At 41.9% G+C, this 17,931-nt stretch overlaps 1 protein-coding gene across 2 annotated transcripts in view; it reads right to left on the bottom strand.

Annotated features, from left to right (window-relative positions):
• Nucleotides 1-2,071: 2,071 nt before the first annotated feature.
• LOC132257714 (ankyrin repeat and fibronectin type-III domain-containing protein 1) overlaps nucleotides 2,072-17,931 on the bottom strand; it is a 23,832-nt gene continuing 7,972 nt past the window's right edge. Inside the window, exons 1-10 of one of the 2 annotated variants that reach the window (XM_059754735.1) lie at nucleotides 13,212-13,229; nucleotides 10,889-11,278; nucleotides 10,395-10,577; nucleotides 10,138-10,275; nucleotides 9,652-9,882; nucleotides 8,295-8,712; nucleotides 6,911-7,043; nucleotides 6,505-6,711; nucleotides 6,152-6,438; nucleotides 2,072-5,514 (exon numbers count right to left, since the gene is read on the bottom strand). In XM_059754735.1, coding sequence (XP_059610718.1) covers nucleotides 3,705-5,514; nucleotides 6,152-6,438; nucleotides 6,505-6,711; nucleotides 6,911-7,043; nucleotides 8,295-8,712; nucleotides 9,652-9,882; nucleotides 10,138-10,275; nucleotides 10,395-10,577; nucleotides 10,889-11,129 — 3,648 coding nt within the window. In that variant the 5' untranslated portion in view covers nucleotides 11,130-11,278; nucleotides 13,212-13,229 and the 3' untranslated portion in view covers nucleotides 2,072-3,704. Of the gene's footprint in view, nucleotides 5,515-6,151; nucleotides 6,439-6,504; nucleotides 6,712-6,910; nucleotides 7,044-8,294; nucleotides 8,713-9,651; nucleotides 9,883-10,137; nucleotides 10,276-10,394; nucleotides 10,578-10,888; nucleotides 11,279-13,211; nucleotides 13,230-17,931 lie in introns of those variants that run through there. The other variant, XM_059754734.1, reaches the window with a different exon arrangement.

The raw sequence follows: 17,931 nt of genomic DNA, 5'->3' as shown, positions 1-17,931 counted from the left end.
GCGCTGTTATCGATTTTTATTCTCCTCTAAACGATTCCTTTTGATACATATTGATGTACTGCGTGATAGAATTCGAGTCACAATGATTTTCTGTCAATGGAAATTCATTGGAATGTTTCTATTTTCCAATTCTCATGTGTGTCGATCTGCACAAACTCTGTGCAATTGACCTCTTCTCATGCAAATTACCATCCTCTTGACGATGTCGAGCGCAAAGGATCGGAATATTCAGCGTGAGAACATGAATTTCGCACTTACTTGAGCTTCCTATTATAGTTAAGTTAATTAATTCAAGCTCCACCCTTGGGTTTCCCATTGTCTCTGTTGAGTGCACTATTGCACAATATTTTGCCCCTAATATACCATGTGTATGCGCCGTATCTCACACTCAGAAGCTCTGGGGATAGACAAACAAATAATATTTAGTTGTTTGTCCCAATTGCCAACGGCAAGAGTGTGTTGCAATATTTATTTGGCAAAGTATCAAAATATGGCCTGAGAAATGAGCTATTCTGATATTCACATCTTGGTCCACAACACCCTCACTATCGCTGGGATGTTATTGTTATGTAAATTTTGATTATATATCACATGCATTTGCCAGACGACTTTTCATGATGCAAATTGCATTTTCTCCAGTAACAGCGCACGGGAGATTGTTGGCACAGAGAAAAATAAGGACCCCAAGAAGCATAAATATACACAGCTATGCCAATTACCCTGAATAAATTTACTGAAAATCCATATATGCTAGAAAAATCCTTAACTGAATTGTGAATTTAATATTATAGATGTAGAGGATTCTAGAGTAACGAGCGATGAGAACTTTTCCACTGAGAGATCGTATTTCCACTTTCAATACCTCTTTTCCTGCTACACCTGAACGCCGTGTAATCCTGTTGATTTACAAAATGACGGTAAGAGAGTAAGCAGGAGAGTAACACACGTGATGCGGGTATTTTCACAAAATAGAGAATAAGCACTAACCCAGACATGGAACTATTCATTGCGCGCGTTGGCTTTTACCGAATGCGAGATGTCCATTATATATATTTGGCGCAAAAGCTCGATCGCAACTGCTTTTCATGTTTGTAGCACAAAACATTTCCTTTACGCATTTGTACCCTAAATACGCACAAGTAGTTAATGGGTTATTTGGAGAGCTGCATTTGCAGAAAGCAGGAAACGCTGTCGAATAATGAGTATTTTGTATTTTAAAGCTTTACTGCACAGATGCATTCAAGTTTATTTGAGTAAATAGAAAATGAAGCGCGATATGTAGTGCATGACGAGTGGTTTTCCAACAAGCTTTAGAGATTTGTGAGGTATTTAAATTGCATCAAACACAAATTTATACACTACCTTCTGCATCTCTCGTATATAAATTTCATATAGCGTACATTTGAAACATACATATATAAAGAAGAGCTGTAAAATCATATGTTAAATTATTGTAAGAATTTAAGACAAAATCTCTCTGGCATATTATTCTTAAGTGGTAAATATTGTGTGGTGTGTTCTAGAATCCACTCAGTCACTTACCCAATGATTTTTATCGTGTGATAAAAGACCGTGTGGGTGACGAGAGAGCAGTAAAGTTGAATCTCGTGCCAAGAAATGAGGAAAAGTGTGAGGAAGATTTTTTTTATGTGATATCGTAAAAGTGACTGAAGGTATCAAGGGAAGATCGTTGTCATACTCTGTCCACCTGGCCTCAATTTAATTGTCTCCCCGATACATCCTCTAGTCAGCATCTCTACTTTATCACTTGCCCACCGTGGAGGCGAAAGTTTCCTTAACAACGACGGGAATTGATTCTGGTGGAGTTTGAAGGAAAACAAGGATATATTGCTCCTTAATGGGATGTACTTTCTCAAGAGGAACTTTCTCTCAACACCTCTGCTGTATTGTCTTACATATCATATAAAATTTCTCCTGCCCATCTTGGTTGATCCTTATCGGGAATAATTATCGCAACGTGAGGCTGAAACTCGCTGATTCCAGCGAAACTTCCTAATTGGAAATCCGCCCGTTTTCTCACCTTCGCGCCACTAAAGAAAGGAACACGATATTTATGGGAATTTCAATTTATTCTCTTTATTCATAGTAACATTTATTCATAATCCGCCTCAATCCACTGTCTTCATTTGCTCTAAGGATTTCTTATATATTTTTTCTCATTTGCTATATTTTCTTTAATTTTACATTCATTTATTTTTTTTTTCTTCAATTTCACTATATATGTATATGTATGTATATATGTCAATAATCTTATTAAAAGATCTTTATTCACTCAGCTTTACTTAAAATATATTATTAATTTAGTGCGTTGAAAATAATTCTTTCTGTAATATATTCAGAATATAGTATCTCTGTAAAACATTTAGTATCTAACAATTGGCTTTCTCTCTCAGCATTCGCGCACTCTAAAAAATATTTCTCTATCTCATTTTGTGTAGAAAAATTAAAGTTGTCATCTTGAAATGTTCATCCAATATATTAGCTTTCAACATTATTCCATTCTTTCGAAAATTGACATTGAAAATTATGACACAATCTCTCAACAAGTAAAGCTTTTAATTTTTCTCATGTATGTATATTTAGTTTTAAAATTCCTTTCACATTTTACACTACTTAAAATTGTTAAATCTTCTCAAGACATCTATTATATTATTAACAATTCATCGAAATCTGCATGAAAAATTGCAATTGCCATTTGATTTTATAAATGAAATTGTGATTTTTGTGTAGGCATGAAATTGCGTGATGAATATTCACCAAATGACAAAAAAGCAATTCGGATTTGCATGAAATGAATGTGGCATGGAGCATCCTTGTAAAGTTTTATTTGTGTATTTTGATTATATTTATTCAATACAGTGGAAAATTTTAATTGATTGGGATTTACATTTTGTGTACACAGAGTTCTTTCCACCGTGCAACACTTTTCAGGGGAGGATAAAATTGGACCACAGCGATTAATACAATTACAGGGAACAATACAACGGGAATTTCACGGATTTTACATTCTTTCTTTTCCCACTTTTTATATGCCTACAACCCACGGGTTTATTGGACATTTACGGGGTATTTGTATTACACCTTTCTATCTTGTCATTAAGAGGAAATTTCCTAAGCAATCACTCAATTCATCCCGAAACCTTCTTTCGCACACTTTTAACAATTCGTTTTTTACTCAAAAATATTCGTCCCTCATCTAAAAAAAAATTAAAAATCTATAGGAGAGGGAAATTACTCTAAGATACATTTTCTTCTAGACTTATATTATAAAAACAAATTTAATCATAAGACTTTTCATCAGAAAATAATCCTATAACGTCTCATTTCTTCGTATATCTCCTGCTATTTCTCCATATTATAGACATTCCTAGAATTCAGCATTGAATTCTTTCCTCATTAACATTTCCGTCAACCGTGAAAATATGATGGGAGAAATTGTGAATGTGCCTCTAATTGCCCTAATTTCACACCCTGTCTCTCGATTAGTATATTATATTTTCATCTAAATTTGTTATTAATTTATTGTTGAACAACAGCAATAACAGTTATACGCCTGCGCTTTGTGATTTTCTATGCTCATAAGATCAATTCGGACTTAGTCTTTCTCTATAGTAAGTTCAATTTGCGATCAGGACTTCAACGGGGATTAAGGGTTCTTACCTTGCCAAAGGGAGAATTGCTTTCTATATCATCTGAGCCTCACGATTGGAGTGCTCGATGGCAGCGAGAAGATCTTGCTTCTGTCTCACGTACAAGCGGCCCTTCTTCCACGGATTTTGCAGCTGGAGCGGCTTGAAGTCATCTCTCAAGCACCGCTCGCGGGCTCCAATCACCGCCACCAGACAGAAGTTCTCCAATTTGTCAGCCGTGTAAATCGGTCCGTCGCGCCCCTTGAGCACTACAGCCATGTTCAGTTGCTTCACCACGAGATCCACCACCTCCTTGGCCGTGGTCTTGGTCGTCACGTGGAGCTTAAGACTCGTGCCACTGGCCAAACCTGTTTCGTATGCGGCATACACTTGAATGATTCCCGCATCCTTGCTCACATTCTCAGCCTCCGCGTCTTGTGCACTCGATTCCCCACTCCTCGCTGGGACTTTCTCGTGAGTGCCCGGATTCGCTGCAGAAGACTGCTGGTGTCCTGCTGGCGCAGACTCGAGAGCTTGTCTGCGGTTTTCGCTCCGAGTCGCGGGGCCAGCGGACGGACCCGGAGCCAAGAAAAAGGGCTGCTCAGCGCACTGGGAATCCTCGGTGATATGCAGTGTCTCAAACATCTGCTTCCGACTCCTCACAACTCCAACAGGCGCCTCCTCGTCCTTCACGTTCGTCATGCTGGAAGCGTGTGGGCGGGTCTTCTGTGGAGTGGACGTGAGAACTGGGTAGCTGGCGCTCTCGCTGTCGCTAGATAGACTGTGAACGGACTCCGTGGTGCCAGTGTACGTAGGTCGGATGTTAAGCAAGGGACTGGAAGCCGCTGAGAAGCTCGTGTTGACTGTCGTCGTTCGTTTCCGGTGTGGCTGCTTCTTCGACACGGTCAGAGTGTCTTCTGACCGAGAGGGCGGCAGACGCGTTCCCACGTGGCCACCCTCGCACCCGACGGAGTAATAGCTGTGGCCGGAGTGGGAATAGTTTGAATCGGCGCTGTTCTTCCGCGAAGAGGGATCGAACTCTGATGTGGCACTCAAATAGCGAGAGCTCAGATTAGAACTGGCTCCTGCCACGCTTAGGTGCTGCTCGGACTTGGAGTGCTCCGCCACGAGGAGACCATTGCCACCGGACACAGCCGGACCTGGCCAGGATCCCCTGCCAGGGGAGCTCTTCATCAACTTAGCATCTCGTGGCGGAGGCTGCAGAAGCTGTCGCTTCGTTTCATCCACTTGGGAATCTCTTGCTTCTTGGCACTCGAGAATGTCACGCATTGCCAGAGCGGGCATGCAAGCTCTGTCTCGTGCGAAGCTTATCACGTCCATGAGCCAACGAACACCCTTCCACACGGCATTGAGACTCGTGGAGAGTTCCTGGAGCTTGCACAATCTCTCTTTCGCTGCCTGAACTTCCACCGTAGAGAACGCCTCGCGATGGGAGTGATTGGCTAGCACAGTGTCCAGCTCAAGAATGCACGACAAGCGAGAGTACTTCTGAATAATGCCATTCTGATAGGTTCGCAAGTGGATCATTTCAAAAGCCTGCAGAGGCAAACTCAGCAAATCGCCGCGCTGCAGAAGAATCTCTCTTTGACCAGGAACGGCGCACGAGAACTCTGGCGGTGGACAAATGGCCAGGAAGCTCACATCAGGACTCAACTCAATTACCTCAATGTCGTACAGTCGGTGCTTCAGTGCGTCATCCGCGGGGGTGTCCATATATTTGAATAGTCGGTGGGCGGCTATTGTCAGGTCTTCCAGGAAGAGCTGCTGAACCTCCGTCGGCTGCTCATTCTGCGGCCCAAACATTATCGTGGACTTGCGACCTTTGAGGAACTCCCACTCCTCCCTGTACAAATTAACAATTGCAATGAAATTAAATTCACCCCCATATCCATTGCTCAATTATTAAAATTTCATTAATGGCAGGGCTTTTGCCAGAGTTTTCCCTCTTTTGAATGCTATCGCCAGGGCACCAGAGCGTTGTTTTATTTCATTTTTAGCACACGGGGTGCAAAAGTTCCTAAATAACGCACCCGGCATTCGGTAGGAGTGGGTCGCTTTTCAATTAACAGAGTCTGTATTTCAAAATAATTTGTTAATTAATAGGGTATTCGTGGTAACCATAACGAGGCGACTCGACTTTACAGATTCTCCACTAACAGTATTTACAAAACTTAGGTACTGCTGAAGGGAATCTTTGTGAACTAGGGAAGAGTATAAATTTCGATGCTTTCGCTGAGGACGATTCTCCCCTTTCCATTGCATTAAAGAGCATAGAATGAAATCCAATTTTGGCATACTTTGTTGCTTTTTATAGCATTTTTGTGTACCTTAATCGCAGAAAATCCCTCACTGAACGTGTTCTGGGGAATAACGTCGTCCATTTAGGTGGAATGCATTGCACAAAAATCCACCGCTAACAACATGCAAGCTTAGGGGATTTGGCGGGGGATTTTGTGGCCAGAGAAAAGAGTCACACTTACGCTGATATGTGGGGATTATCCCGAATTTTGCAGTGCGGCAGTACATTCGGCGTCTTTGACGGCACTACCACTTGAATCTGATCCACCGAGCTCTGCATTTTCAAGTAGCCCAAATATAGTCCTTTGGTCAGTCGCACAGCGGACGCCTGATGGTAGTTGATTTGCTCCTGGATGGAGTTCATTAGAATCTCGTTGATGTTGTTGTCTTCATGCAATGCCGAGAGCTTCTTGTGCACTTTGTTAAGGGGAATCCAGCGTGAATTGAGCACCGAGATTGTTTTTGGACTCTGCGGGTCGAAAAGAATTAATTGGACAATGTTGCGGGGGTTGATGGCATGTGCAGAGTAATTCACCTTGATGAAATTAACACAGCTGAGGACAACAGTCCCGTGAGAGTCTCGTAGGGGTTTGTGGAAGAGCTGCCCCAAATCAGTGATGCACAGCGCTGATTGCATTTGGCAGGCAGCCGTGAGGAGTTTCGTGCGAAAATGCACCGCTGAGGTGGCATTTCGCTCCATATCTGTCCGCAGGGATTTCACATCGTCCCACGTGCAGGCCACCTGCAAAAGACGACAGTGATTACAGGTAAATTTCCAATTAAGCAAAACACCAGTCGCACTTTCCGGCCTTTAATCCTCTTTAGCACTCCCTCAATTCACCAGTTAACCTATCCCGCATATGGACACCAAAATTGCTTCCACCCTCCGGGGTGCAATTCCGCATGGAAATTAGGGAGTTTTACGTTGGTAGTTCACTCACCTTCATCAGCCAGTGATAATCCGTGTGCAGGCATCCTGGGTATGTCTCATCAATTTCGATTACAGGGATAAAATCTTCATTTGTCACAAGCACTTTGTCCTCGTGGTAGAGAATGCAAGCCAAGTAGATTCCTCTGAAAGCAGACAGGGAACGATTATGATGTAGGAGGAGGATATTGATTGGTGGAATTAGGTAAATTGTAGCACGTGTTATTTTTCCACTTCGCTTAATCCTCAGGTAGAATCACATGAGATTCCCTCCTTCCCAATCGATTTCCCTTCGAATAGAGCATAGGTTTTTGGCCACTTGAGCACGAGGATTTGCTCTCCTTTCATGGCGATCAAGATTGAACATTTTCTTATGGGACAGTTGGTTAGCATGGATAGCAAATTCAATAGTTTCTTTGCTTCTCCACGAAAAATTATATAGTATATCCATTTTAGAAGTTATGTAAGATGTGACCGTTGGGATTCTTAATACATGAATAGATTTCTGAGGAATCAAAAAAAAATTGGAGACAATCTATGGGAAGCCTCAGATCAAGACTGCGTTCTCCTATAGTTTGACCTGGGGCGAATGACTCTAAAATACATAACACTCCATGTACTTCACGTGAGCGAAGAGAATGACGTAAGCCATTCATCGAAAGCCTCATCCTTCCCACCCTCTTATCTTCCAATATTCATTCGATTGACGAAGATTGTTTGTTTGTGTGATAGAAAATGGCAGGAGAAATTGTGATAATTTCCTATGAAATCCCATATAATTTGCCACGTGTCGTTCTGCAGAACGACAACAAATCTCCTCTTCCGCGTCGCAAAGAATTCTCTCTGGCAATAAAAGTTTTTCCCACCCATAGCCATGCCCTTTACCTCAACTCAATCTCAAATTGAGATCGTTGGGAAGGTTGTCAACAATTTATTAATTAATTGTTGTCGATTGAGGGTCATTCCGGTGCTCCATAATTTCACCCCTGATAACTTATCGTCTTCTTCCTCGAGCTTTCAATCTCCCACCCTCCGGAAGGTTCAATAAATTTGATTTACGTGTGGCACGCACACTTGATGGTGAAAAGAAGACATTCCATTGTGTTTTCTCAAAGAAATTCCCTCCATCCGAGGGGAATGTGTAAGGTAGATAGACTTCTTTCACATCTTAGGAGAAAAGCTTGCGCTCAATCACATTTTTCCTCACTTTTACATTACTTCTTCTTCTGTCTGAATATTTATGATATGGGGAGCTTCTCATGCATGACACATAAAATATTAAATTGATTTTCCAACTCTCTCTCTCTCTCTCCCTTTCAAATTACTGTCACATTGCGTGGAAATTCATGGGAATTTTCAACTTTATCAATTTGCTCTTTCGCTTGGGGGTTTCTCACCTTCGCAAGTTCTTCTGAAATTTACTGGCCGCCGAGAAGAGTTGCTTGATGGTGGTCTTCTTCTTTGGATTCCTCCGCTGAAGCGCCGGAGTCTCCAGAGGAATATTGCTGGCATCCTCCGGACGTGCCAGACGCACAGCTGCGAACAACTCATCTAGCACTCTCTGACGTCCCACAAAGCGATTTTCACGCTGCTCCACGTCATACCAGCTCGATGGCACAACACTCGAGGGACAAGAAGTGCGATAGTGGCCGAATCCCTTGACATTCCCCAGGCATGCCCTGAAGAAGTAGCGGCGGCCCTGCGTGAGATCTCCAATGCGACATGTGGCCCCCATCGTGCCCTGGAAGCTATTCCACTCACTGATGTCGCACTCGCCCACGATGTTGCTAAAGTCCGCCCTGGATGACCATTGAACTGCAAAAAGATGAGATGGAGGAAGTTGTGGTCAGCGATAAAATCAATTTTCACCCTGGGATTTGACAAATGAGAAACTTTGTGCTCACACACGTCTTCATGACGATCTCACGGGATTCCTCATCAGCCACATCATCAATTCGCCCACACTTCCTCTTCATGGGGGACATTTTTAGTTGTGTCCATCAACCAAATGACTTCCATAGGGGAATAATTAGATGGGACACCTTTCTAATAGATCCCATTTAGACCGACACTGACACCCTCAATAAATACATGACAAGCTTGCAATGAAGACTCCCAATCGGACATATTGTGCTGTAAGGCGTCCTATTTACATTAAAGCTAGATCCTTCGACATGTCAATTGGACAACATTCAATTACTACGTATTTGATGGATTATGAGTGATTGTGGAGAAAAATCTATTCTTTTTTTATTAATACACCTGCCACAGAGACAATATCATGCCCAATTTTGGAATATGTAAGCCTTCCGTCTATTGACTAAAGTCTCCACAGAATGGGGCCACTTATTGGGTTCAAATACTCCCCCGTTCGTCATCCATTCATCCATGTTACGTACGGTTTCTGTGGCCGTCGTGTAATTGAGTATGTCTGCCGACCGTATTTACACCAGTCATTTTGCCTGATGAATATTTGAAATATGTCGCAACATTCTACAACAGCATGTTAAATAAACAGAGCAACCACAGTCCCGGTCATCCCCTGTTGATGAACATGAATATGAAGCCACAGTACGACGAAATTGGTCAATTGAAATGTTATGTTTCCGTACACCTGGTCGCAGAACTAAAAATATTTGAATTGCCCTTGAATGGGGGAGAAGGAGTTATATTTGGTGACGCACAAGGACATTATATATCTCTTCCACTCTGCTTAACTTGGGGACGGCACGAGAGGGATGATCAGTGACTCACCTTTAAATTTTGTGCCTAAGGGCCCTTCTACGGGCTCGTAGATGCGAATGGACACTGATGATGGTCCAACGACGTCCACGAGGACGGAATTTGGTGGATCCGGCGGACGAGCCTGATCCCATCCCAGCAGCATTCGTCGCAAACCTTTCACGCGACGCTCCCACAGGCCAATTTGCTTATCCGTCTCCGTTCCAGTGCACCCAGTGACAGAGGGTCCAGTGTAGGCATTTCCTGGAAAAGAAGATATTAATTTTAGCACTTTTCCAAGCCAAAAACTTCCAAACACTCGATTTTAGCAACGACAATAGCGAACTATTGATTTGAAGCAAATTAATTGTGATTACAAAAGCCAGAAAAACTTTTCCTCTTTCAGTGATAGAAAGCACTTTTTGGTCTTCCCAGAAAAGTTATGAAACTTCCATACTTTTCCAACTCAGAACTCCTCGTGTTTTGCTGTAATTTCCACCAAAGCCTCACAATGCTCACCTATAATACTGGAGAAAGACGCCCTTGTGCTATATGGCGTCTGGGGGATTTCTTCAGCACTGCCCAGTTCTTGAATGCGATTTTCAGCATCCCTCAGTAAGGAGTTCAGGTGATTACCCAAAGTGTTGCCGCCTTTGACTGCAAAGAGCAGAGTTGGGGTGAGCTTTTTCAATTGTCGCCCTGTTGGACCTCGTACGTATGATTTATTGCTTTATAATTGATGCCTCGTCCGCAGAGAAAAAGGCTGGCATACTCACACTGTGTCCTGTCTGTGGCGCCGTGCTGAAGGAGCATCTTTGTCATTGAGCGATTATTGCTCAACACGGCCACGTCCAAAGGTGCCAATCCATCACTGTTAACGCTGTTAACATCAACATCTGTGGATTCCAGGATTGTTCTTGCCTTCTCCAAGTGCCCATGCTCCACGGCTGAGAATAGAGCTGTGGCAATACAGATATGAGATATAATCATTGCTCAAGGAATAAGAGATATTTTCTCAAGAGGATTATATCGTCTCTTGAATTGTCGTGCGAAGATAAGCCCAAGACAAGAGGATATATGTGTGTGTGCGCAAATGGGGTAGAAAATATAGAAGATTTTCCCTGTCTGGCGGAAAAAATCCGCTCAGTATGATGGAGTGTGATTACAAGCAAAGTGGATACTTTAGCAGGGTATACAAATTCCCTTTGGAACAAAATTCATCCTAATGCATCCTGATGCTCAAAAGATTCACTCAAAGTTCGCTCCTTACCGTGCAGATGAATATTTATCTGGGTCAACTTATTCAACTGTGCTTGCGCCACCTTCAATTGCTTCTTCGTCATTTTGGCGTGATGCTGTGCAAATTGGCTCTGCTGCTGGTGCTGCTGCTGCAGGAGCTGGTGATGGCTCTGCTCGTTGATGCTGTGCGACCTGACGAAGGTCCCATTCTGCGATGATGCCATCTGTCGTGGCTGCGAGTTCGTCGGTGGGTGGGGAATAAGGAACTCCATCTGGCCGTTCGGCTGGCGCTTCTCGCACGGGAAATTATTGGATGGCAGGAGATTCTGGGGACTCTTGGCGGGCTCCGACCGTGTAGAGGGAATCGGAGATGTTGGTGGGCATTGTCCGGCCGTCAAACTCCGCTCCGGGAGGGTGAGTTCTTGTATGTCAAGGAAAAGGAGGACAAAAGAAAGCGCATAACAGAAAAGAAGCAAACGAAAACATAAAAGGAATATCAAATTGGGTTAAGGGATTCTTGTGAGTTTCTCTAGTCACCTAAATTTGGCGTGCACGAAACCCTATTTTCACGTTTAGCTGTCGACTGTGTCGCTTGCGAGCTTCTTGCGCGCCTTTGAATGGATTTTTTGGAGGACGAGACAGTTTGTGCACTTAAATTCGTCATTAGCGATAGTGGATCCATTGTTGAGGGCTGAATTTGCACCACCTAAAAAACCGCTTTTTAGGTGACACTCGCTCGTAAATGCGCGAAAATCTCTCAAAATGATTGTTTCCTTTTAATTTAATTAAGGCACATAAGGCCTCTCTCTCTCTCTCTCTCTCCATCTCAAGATTATCCCTCTGTAATCACAGTATCACCGATGAAATGTATTCTGAACGAAACCACCAAGATAAGTCGGAATTACATAACTTTCGAAATTCAAGTTTATTTCCTCCATCCTCGGCATATTTTTGGAACTTTCTTCCTCTTTGCCAGAAAGACGGAAAAAGCCTCTCCGATGAGGTGGGAAATCCAATATAAAAAGTTTAAAATGAGTTTTATGTTTATTGATCGATGTGACTGTATAAATATGCTAAAGACACCTTGTTTTCATACAATATTATGTACGTAGGTGTTCTTTTTTCGTTGAACACAAATATGAAAATGAAATTAACGATATAATTGAACTTTGCTATAATGCTGGCAGTGGGAAAGTTGTTTGAAAATTTGTTGGGTGGCTTTTGATACATTTTTTCTCTCCATTCATGTTCTATGGCGCGACTTTTCCCCACAACGATAAATAGAATTAAAAACTATTAATAGTATTTATCTCCTAACGTTGTTATTTGTTAGATATGCATTAACTTATCAGGATTCTATAATTATAGTTGCATTTTTGCAACATCCATTAAATGTTAATTTGTTATTCAGAGCTCATTAAATTAAACGAGGCATCCTTGAAACTTTCGCCCATGTCCTGAGAATATTTGTTACAATTTCCGAGCAGTGAAACTTTCGTTAGCATGTGAGAATGATTTTTTTCCACGACGATGAGTCTGATAAGAAGCTTTCTTTAGGGATGGCGAAATAGCATAGAAGAAACACTATGCGTACTTACGAAAATGGCTCAAAGCTTTTAGGTGCTTTTTAAATTTAACACAACCCTCGGACAGACACCAAGGCAAATGGTGTCCATGAATGTGAGATTCCATCTGTGAAAGGCGATAAATTCGTTATGGACACATTTTCGTGACTATCGGACAAATTGCCTGCGGAGGTGGGGGTGACTATATTGCTTTGGTGTCCCCAGGAGAAATTAAGACAAGAGAATGACCAAGAAAGTTGCAACATAATGAGAAAATCGTGGAAATAATGATTGTTTGAGTGAAGAAAGTCCATCATTGTCAGACAAGGGTTGGTTCGCTTGATTTTCCTTCAGGGGTTGGGGAATAATGAGTATTCAGATAATTCACTACTATCTTATTTAGCTCGAGACAACATCCAATGTGCAATTAGAGGCATTCTCAACAACCTAATTGTGTACACAGGCGAACTTTCACAAGGTTTGATTTGAACTTTCTTGGGGATTTTCCGTGAACGTGAAGTCCTCAAGAATTACATGGTGAAATCAGAGAATTAACACTAGATATCTCTGATCCGACAATTCGACAACGACTTTTCCAAACAACAAAACTTTGATTCGCCCCAAAATGTGAGCTTTCCTCAGCATACAATATATATATTCAATGCAAAATCACTTTAATCGAATTTTATGTTCAGAAATCCTGTATGTGTTCTACCGTACGAACTCTGGTAGGTGAAGTATTAAATAAATAAAACAGTGAACGAATCCAAATCCGTCTTATATTCTTACTCGTGACACTGTTGGCCCAAATTGATGCTCTTCTGATTGTGGCAATTCTTGGCGTCGACTGCTTCTCCTTGGAACTCTCAGCGAGACCACCCTTAAGCGAGATAGATCTCTTGAGTATCCTGAAGGCTCCCCTTTTCTTCGATTTCGGCGCCATTTCGCGTGACTCATGGTCACAATTGTTAGTCGGGATGTTCTCCTTTGTGGGATTCACCTTCTTTTGGGCATTCTCAGCCCACTTTTTAGCACACTGCTCAATTAGAAGAGCTCTCTCGTCGGAAGAGGACATTTTCCTGCCACTCGACAACGATGATGACCTCAAGCGAGAGCCGAGGAGCCGAAAGGAGGCGCGCATTGAGTTGGAGCGCGAAAGTCCACTGGGATGAGCCGCAAAATGCTCCATCGTATTTTCGTTTTTCGCGAAATGATAGTCACGTTTTCTTGAAGCGCAATGTAATGTCAGCCGCTGATCCTGTGTGACACTTTAACACGTTGTAATTGAACTTTTTCCTCACAGTATGTGGGATGAGGCGACAAAAAACGTCCCGACGACAAAATCAATTTCAATTGTATGGGCTTGAAGGGCAATGTCAGCGCTAGATGTTGCTTTCTCCACGCTCGAGCACTCATGAGAAATTCCACTTTGCACTTTTATCAATTTATGCAATATTCCTGTCAGGACGAAGGAGAGGGGGAGAATGAGAAAAAGTCACTTAATTTCCGACTGTTCAGCAAGACTGACACAACTTGAGTCAATTTTCTCAACGTCTGACGAGTTACGTAAAAAACACCCAATATTGCAGCTGTTAAACTGAACAGAACAATTTATTCTTTCGTCCGTCCATGTCAATAAATGATAAGAAACTCCATGGACAGAAGGTTCCTCTGCTCACGATGGATTCAATATTGAATTCCATAGACTATTACGTGATGTGAAGTCACATTGATTAAACACACTATTCACAGTTTTCCGTATTAGTGCGCCTCTCTAAGCGAATATGTGGCCGATATACTGTTGCAAACAATTATAATCCTTTGCGAAACATGTGAAAATTCCACCCTCTGCCAATATCACATGGCAACTGTGGCACTTTAGTGGGGCTTTTCGCGAACTCGCGGATTGAGCGATAATTGTGCACCATTAATATGTAAACGATAGCGATCACCAATCGCTTATCTTGTAAATATAACGCGCACTGAGGATGTGCTTTCTGGAAGTTAAGCACACTTTGCCAAAAACACACGAACTCGATTAACTTCTATTATCATGACTCTGTTTTTCCACCTTCGTGCTTTCCGCGTTGCCTGATTTTCCGCCCCTTTCACGCACACTTGTCGCGATTGAAGAGGTGAGAGACTTGATAAGAATTTCCTGTCACAGAGACTCACTGGAGAAATTGCTGAGTCGATGAGACTCAGTGAAAAAGTGCGAGCTGGCTGTTTTTCGGCCATTCCACGAATCTATTTTGTCATGCCTTTCACTATTTCTCTCCCCCACTTTTAGGCCTCTTCGGATCGTGGAAATGGACCTATTAATTTTAATTAGAGCTGAAATTGCCATAGACAATGAGTGAGAGTGGCAATTTTCTCCCTTATCTGCAACACCTTCTCAACTCTGATACGGATTTCACACATCAGCCCAAGATATCTTTCTTTTGCCGCAGCATCAATAAAAATTTCTCACAACTTTCATGACTTATTCCACGCGGGGATGGAAGTATAAAAGGCAAAATACATCCCCTATGCTATCGCCAAATCTCTCTGAAATGGGAGGCAATTTCCTCACTCCGTCGACGATGAGGAATTTGGCGGGAAATTGGTGGGAAAATCCACTTGTGAGGAAAGAAGAGTGTGACACAGTGTGTGGATTATTTCATGAAAATCACTTTGCTTCCACGCAATTGGCACAATGCGATAATCTCTCAGAATAAACACCCCTCCTTGGGAAATCGTTAGCAAGTATGTTGAGAATAATTAGTGAAAATCTGCTATTATATTATACAAGAATTTCCTCCGCGGAGCCGCACGTGGACAAGTTTAGGGGCAAAGACTTCAAGGCAATAAATGCCGAGATAAATCTAAAGCTATATATAAACTGGAAGCAGTTCTGAATGTTTTCATCTGGCGCGTGTTGAATTTTTACGGGGTGAAGGATCGCCCAAAAGCTTCTCGTTTGTCGCTTTAAAGACTTTTGCCAGTGGCGTAGCGCCAAAACAGTTATTTAAAACTCTTTTCACAAGTATTTTTAAGTAAATCTTGGATACTCTAAAAGCACTTTTTTTTCACAGCAAAACATTTTAATTCTTTGGAGTAAATACCATTTACTAACTCTTGTGTCACTGGTTTTCACGAACACTTCATGTTGGAAAGCAATTTGCTGACAAGAAAACAGAACTTGGAGCGTAAAAATCAGCAAAAAGCAGTTTGTAGAAAAAATACACAACTTTATGTCTCCTTTGGAAAGAATAAATTCAGCCATAAAAGTCACGAGTGAATATTTTGCCTGGGAAAATTCTATGAGTCATCTATGAGTATAATGTGGGTGTGTTTTAATGTAAATTTTCCCTGAAATTATTTACAATTACAACCCTTTTAACTCATCTTAATCCGACCTGGAATTTTTTCTGTCCGACTCTCTTTGATGGCATTTCGAGCGTGAAAAATTGAAAGTCTCGTGTCAGAGTGTCGTCAAGTATTTATTCAGTTGAAAAAATGTATAAAATGAGATGAAAAACTCTCCAATTCAGGGATTTTCTAGGACGACATCGCTGACCATGAAGAGTTTAACAGTCGAGAGTGATTCATTTTTAATTGATAAGTATAGTAAAAAAGGTGAAACAACAAGAGAAGCTCGCAAGTGAAGCAGTAGAAAGCAAGAGCATCATATTAATTAGAAAATTTAAATGATCGTGAGTGAATTTTCTAACATTCACTGAGTGTTTGAGCACTTTAAATGCGAATGAGAAGAGGAATGAGGGTGAAAACTTATGGGAAAAGTTAATTTTCGGCCACATACAGGCAATCACGTACTCATCAGTGAAATCTCTCAATTTTTGGGTGAAATTTACATAAAATTGTTTTGAGATGGTATTTTAGGCGGCATCAGCGAAAATGTAATTAGACGTTAAGTCATCAAATTACTATGGTTGTAAAACACAGTCTTTCGGTTTCCTTGGGAGTTTTCTTCCCGTGGAAAACACTGAATGATGGGGAGATTAATTAATTAAAATGAGGGAAAAGTTTATTATTTGGGTGAAATGAGGGGTAAAAATCACGACTTCCCCCCTCACAGGTCAATTCATTTGCTTAGAGAATGCTTAAGCGGAAAAAAGAGCACTTTGTGTTGGGGAAAATTGGGAAAATTACCTTGAACAGGAGAATCACAATGAGCTTGAAGGTGAAACGAGGAGATGATCACTATTAACCTACTTTGGGGAGAAGACGTCTGTCTTCATTCCACGATAGACAACTTCTTCCAGAAAGTGTCTAGACGCGCTAGACATATTTCACGACCTTCAGGAGGTAATCTGCAGTTTTTCACACATGAAATCATAATGCGGAAAATTTCCCGCCCATCTAGAGCAGTGACATTGCTAGAATGTTTTTCCTATGAGGGGAAAGAAGTGGAGTTTTGGGGGAGTTTTACAAAGGCGTCCAAGTGGTGATGTAAAATACAAGCGCACATGTGGAAATGTCGTGTGTGATTTGCTCTGTGTGTTGCCCTTCCTGTCGCCATAAATGAGAATGTCAACAACATAAAAATCATAATGGCAGATTATATTTTTACAATTCTCCACACTCTATGAAATTGATTTTGTCGCTAATGTGTACTTCAAGTTCACAAATTTCTAATCGGGAAAACTATGTCACTCGGTGTGAAAACTTCACAGTTTTTCTCTCAGCACTGCGAAGGACTTGGAAATCACAGCACATAAATCTCTTTGGGTGGCACAGAATGCAATTACACATTTTTATGAGTTGCTCTATGGGTGGAGAATGGACACTGATGGGGTGAAGAGTTCAATTTTCCACGAATTTTCTCCTCGCAATTGTATATTTTATCCCAAAGCACTCAAAACAAGCAATTTTGTACAATCAAACGCCACGAATTATTTCACCCAAACTGATGAATAACGATTGGGAATTGCTGTCAGGGTTTATGGGTTTCTCCTCCGAGGTCGGGGTTCGTGGAAGAATATACGGGTGAAAAAGAAGCCGAGGAGATGAAATGGGGTGAAAGTGTGTTAGTGATTTTGTCTCCCTGTCCCGCACTAAGGGTTGGAAGGGGGATTTTGAACTGCTCTTCGCACTCTTGCGCCTCTGCAAGAGCCAGGCCAATTCACGGCCAGCAGATGTGTGCGTTGAATTTTTCGGGATTTACAGATGGGAACCGGCGTGACGACCAGCCGGCGTCTCGCAATTGAAGAGACATTCTGGGCCCCTTTATGTCCCTTCCAGTATTATTTCCAGTCGCTAAAACACTGAGAGAAATCGTATTCAGATGGTAATATCTCTTGAGATGGTTAGAGACCGAATTATTCGCCTTAATCACTGTCTCGAGCGTGTGTCGCCGAAATTGATAATTAATATAAACCGAGAGAAATAAATTTTCCTTGCCTGTCTTAAGCCTTTTCACCTTTCCACCACAAATTCTTGCACTCAACTTGCTCATACGCTGGTGAAAATCCACCAAGTCAATGCCTGATGGAAATAAATTGACTGA

The sequence above is a fragment of the Phlebotomus argentipes genome, unplaced genomic scaffold (genome assembly GCF_947086385.1).
Source record: "Phlebotomus argentipes unplaced genomic scaffold, Phlebotomus argentipes genome assembly scaffold_4, whole genome shotgun sequence".
NCBI classification, from domain to species: domain Eukaryota; kingdom Metazoa; phylum Arthropoda; class Insecta; order Diptera; family Psychodidae; genus Phlebotomus; species Phlebotomus argentipes.
Note: the sequence above shows the minus strand (reverse complement) of the source record. Positions and strands in the feature narration are given on the sequence as shown.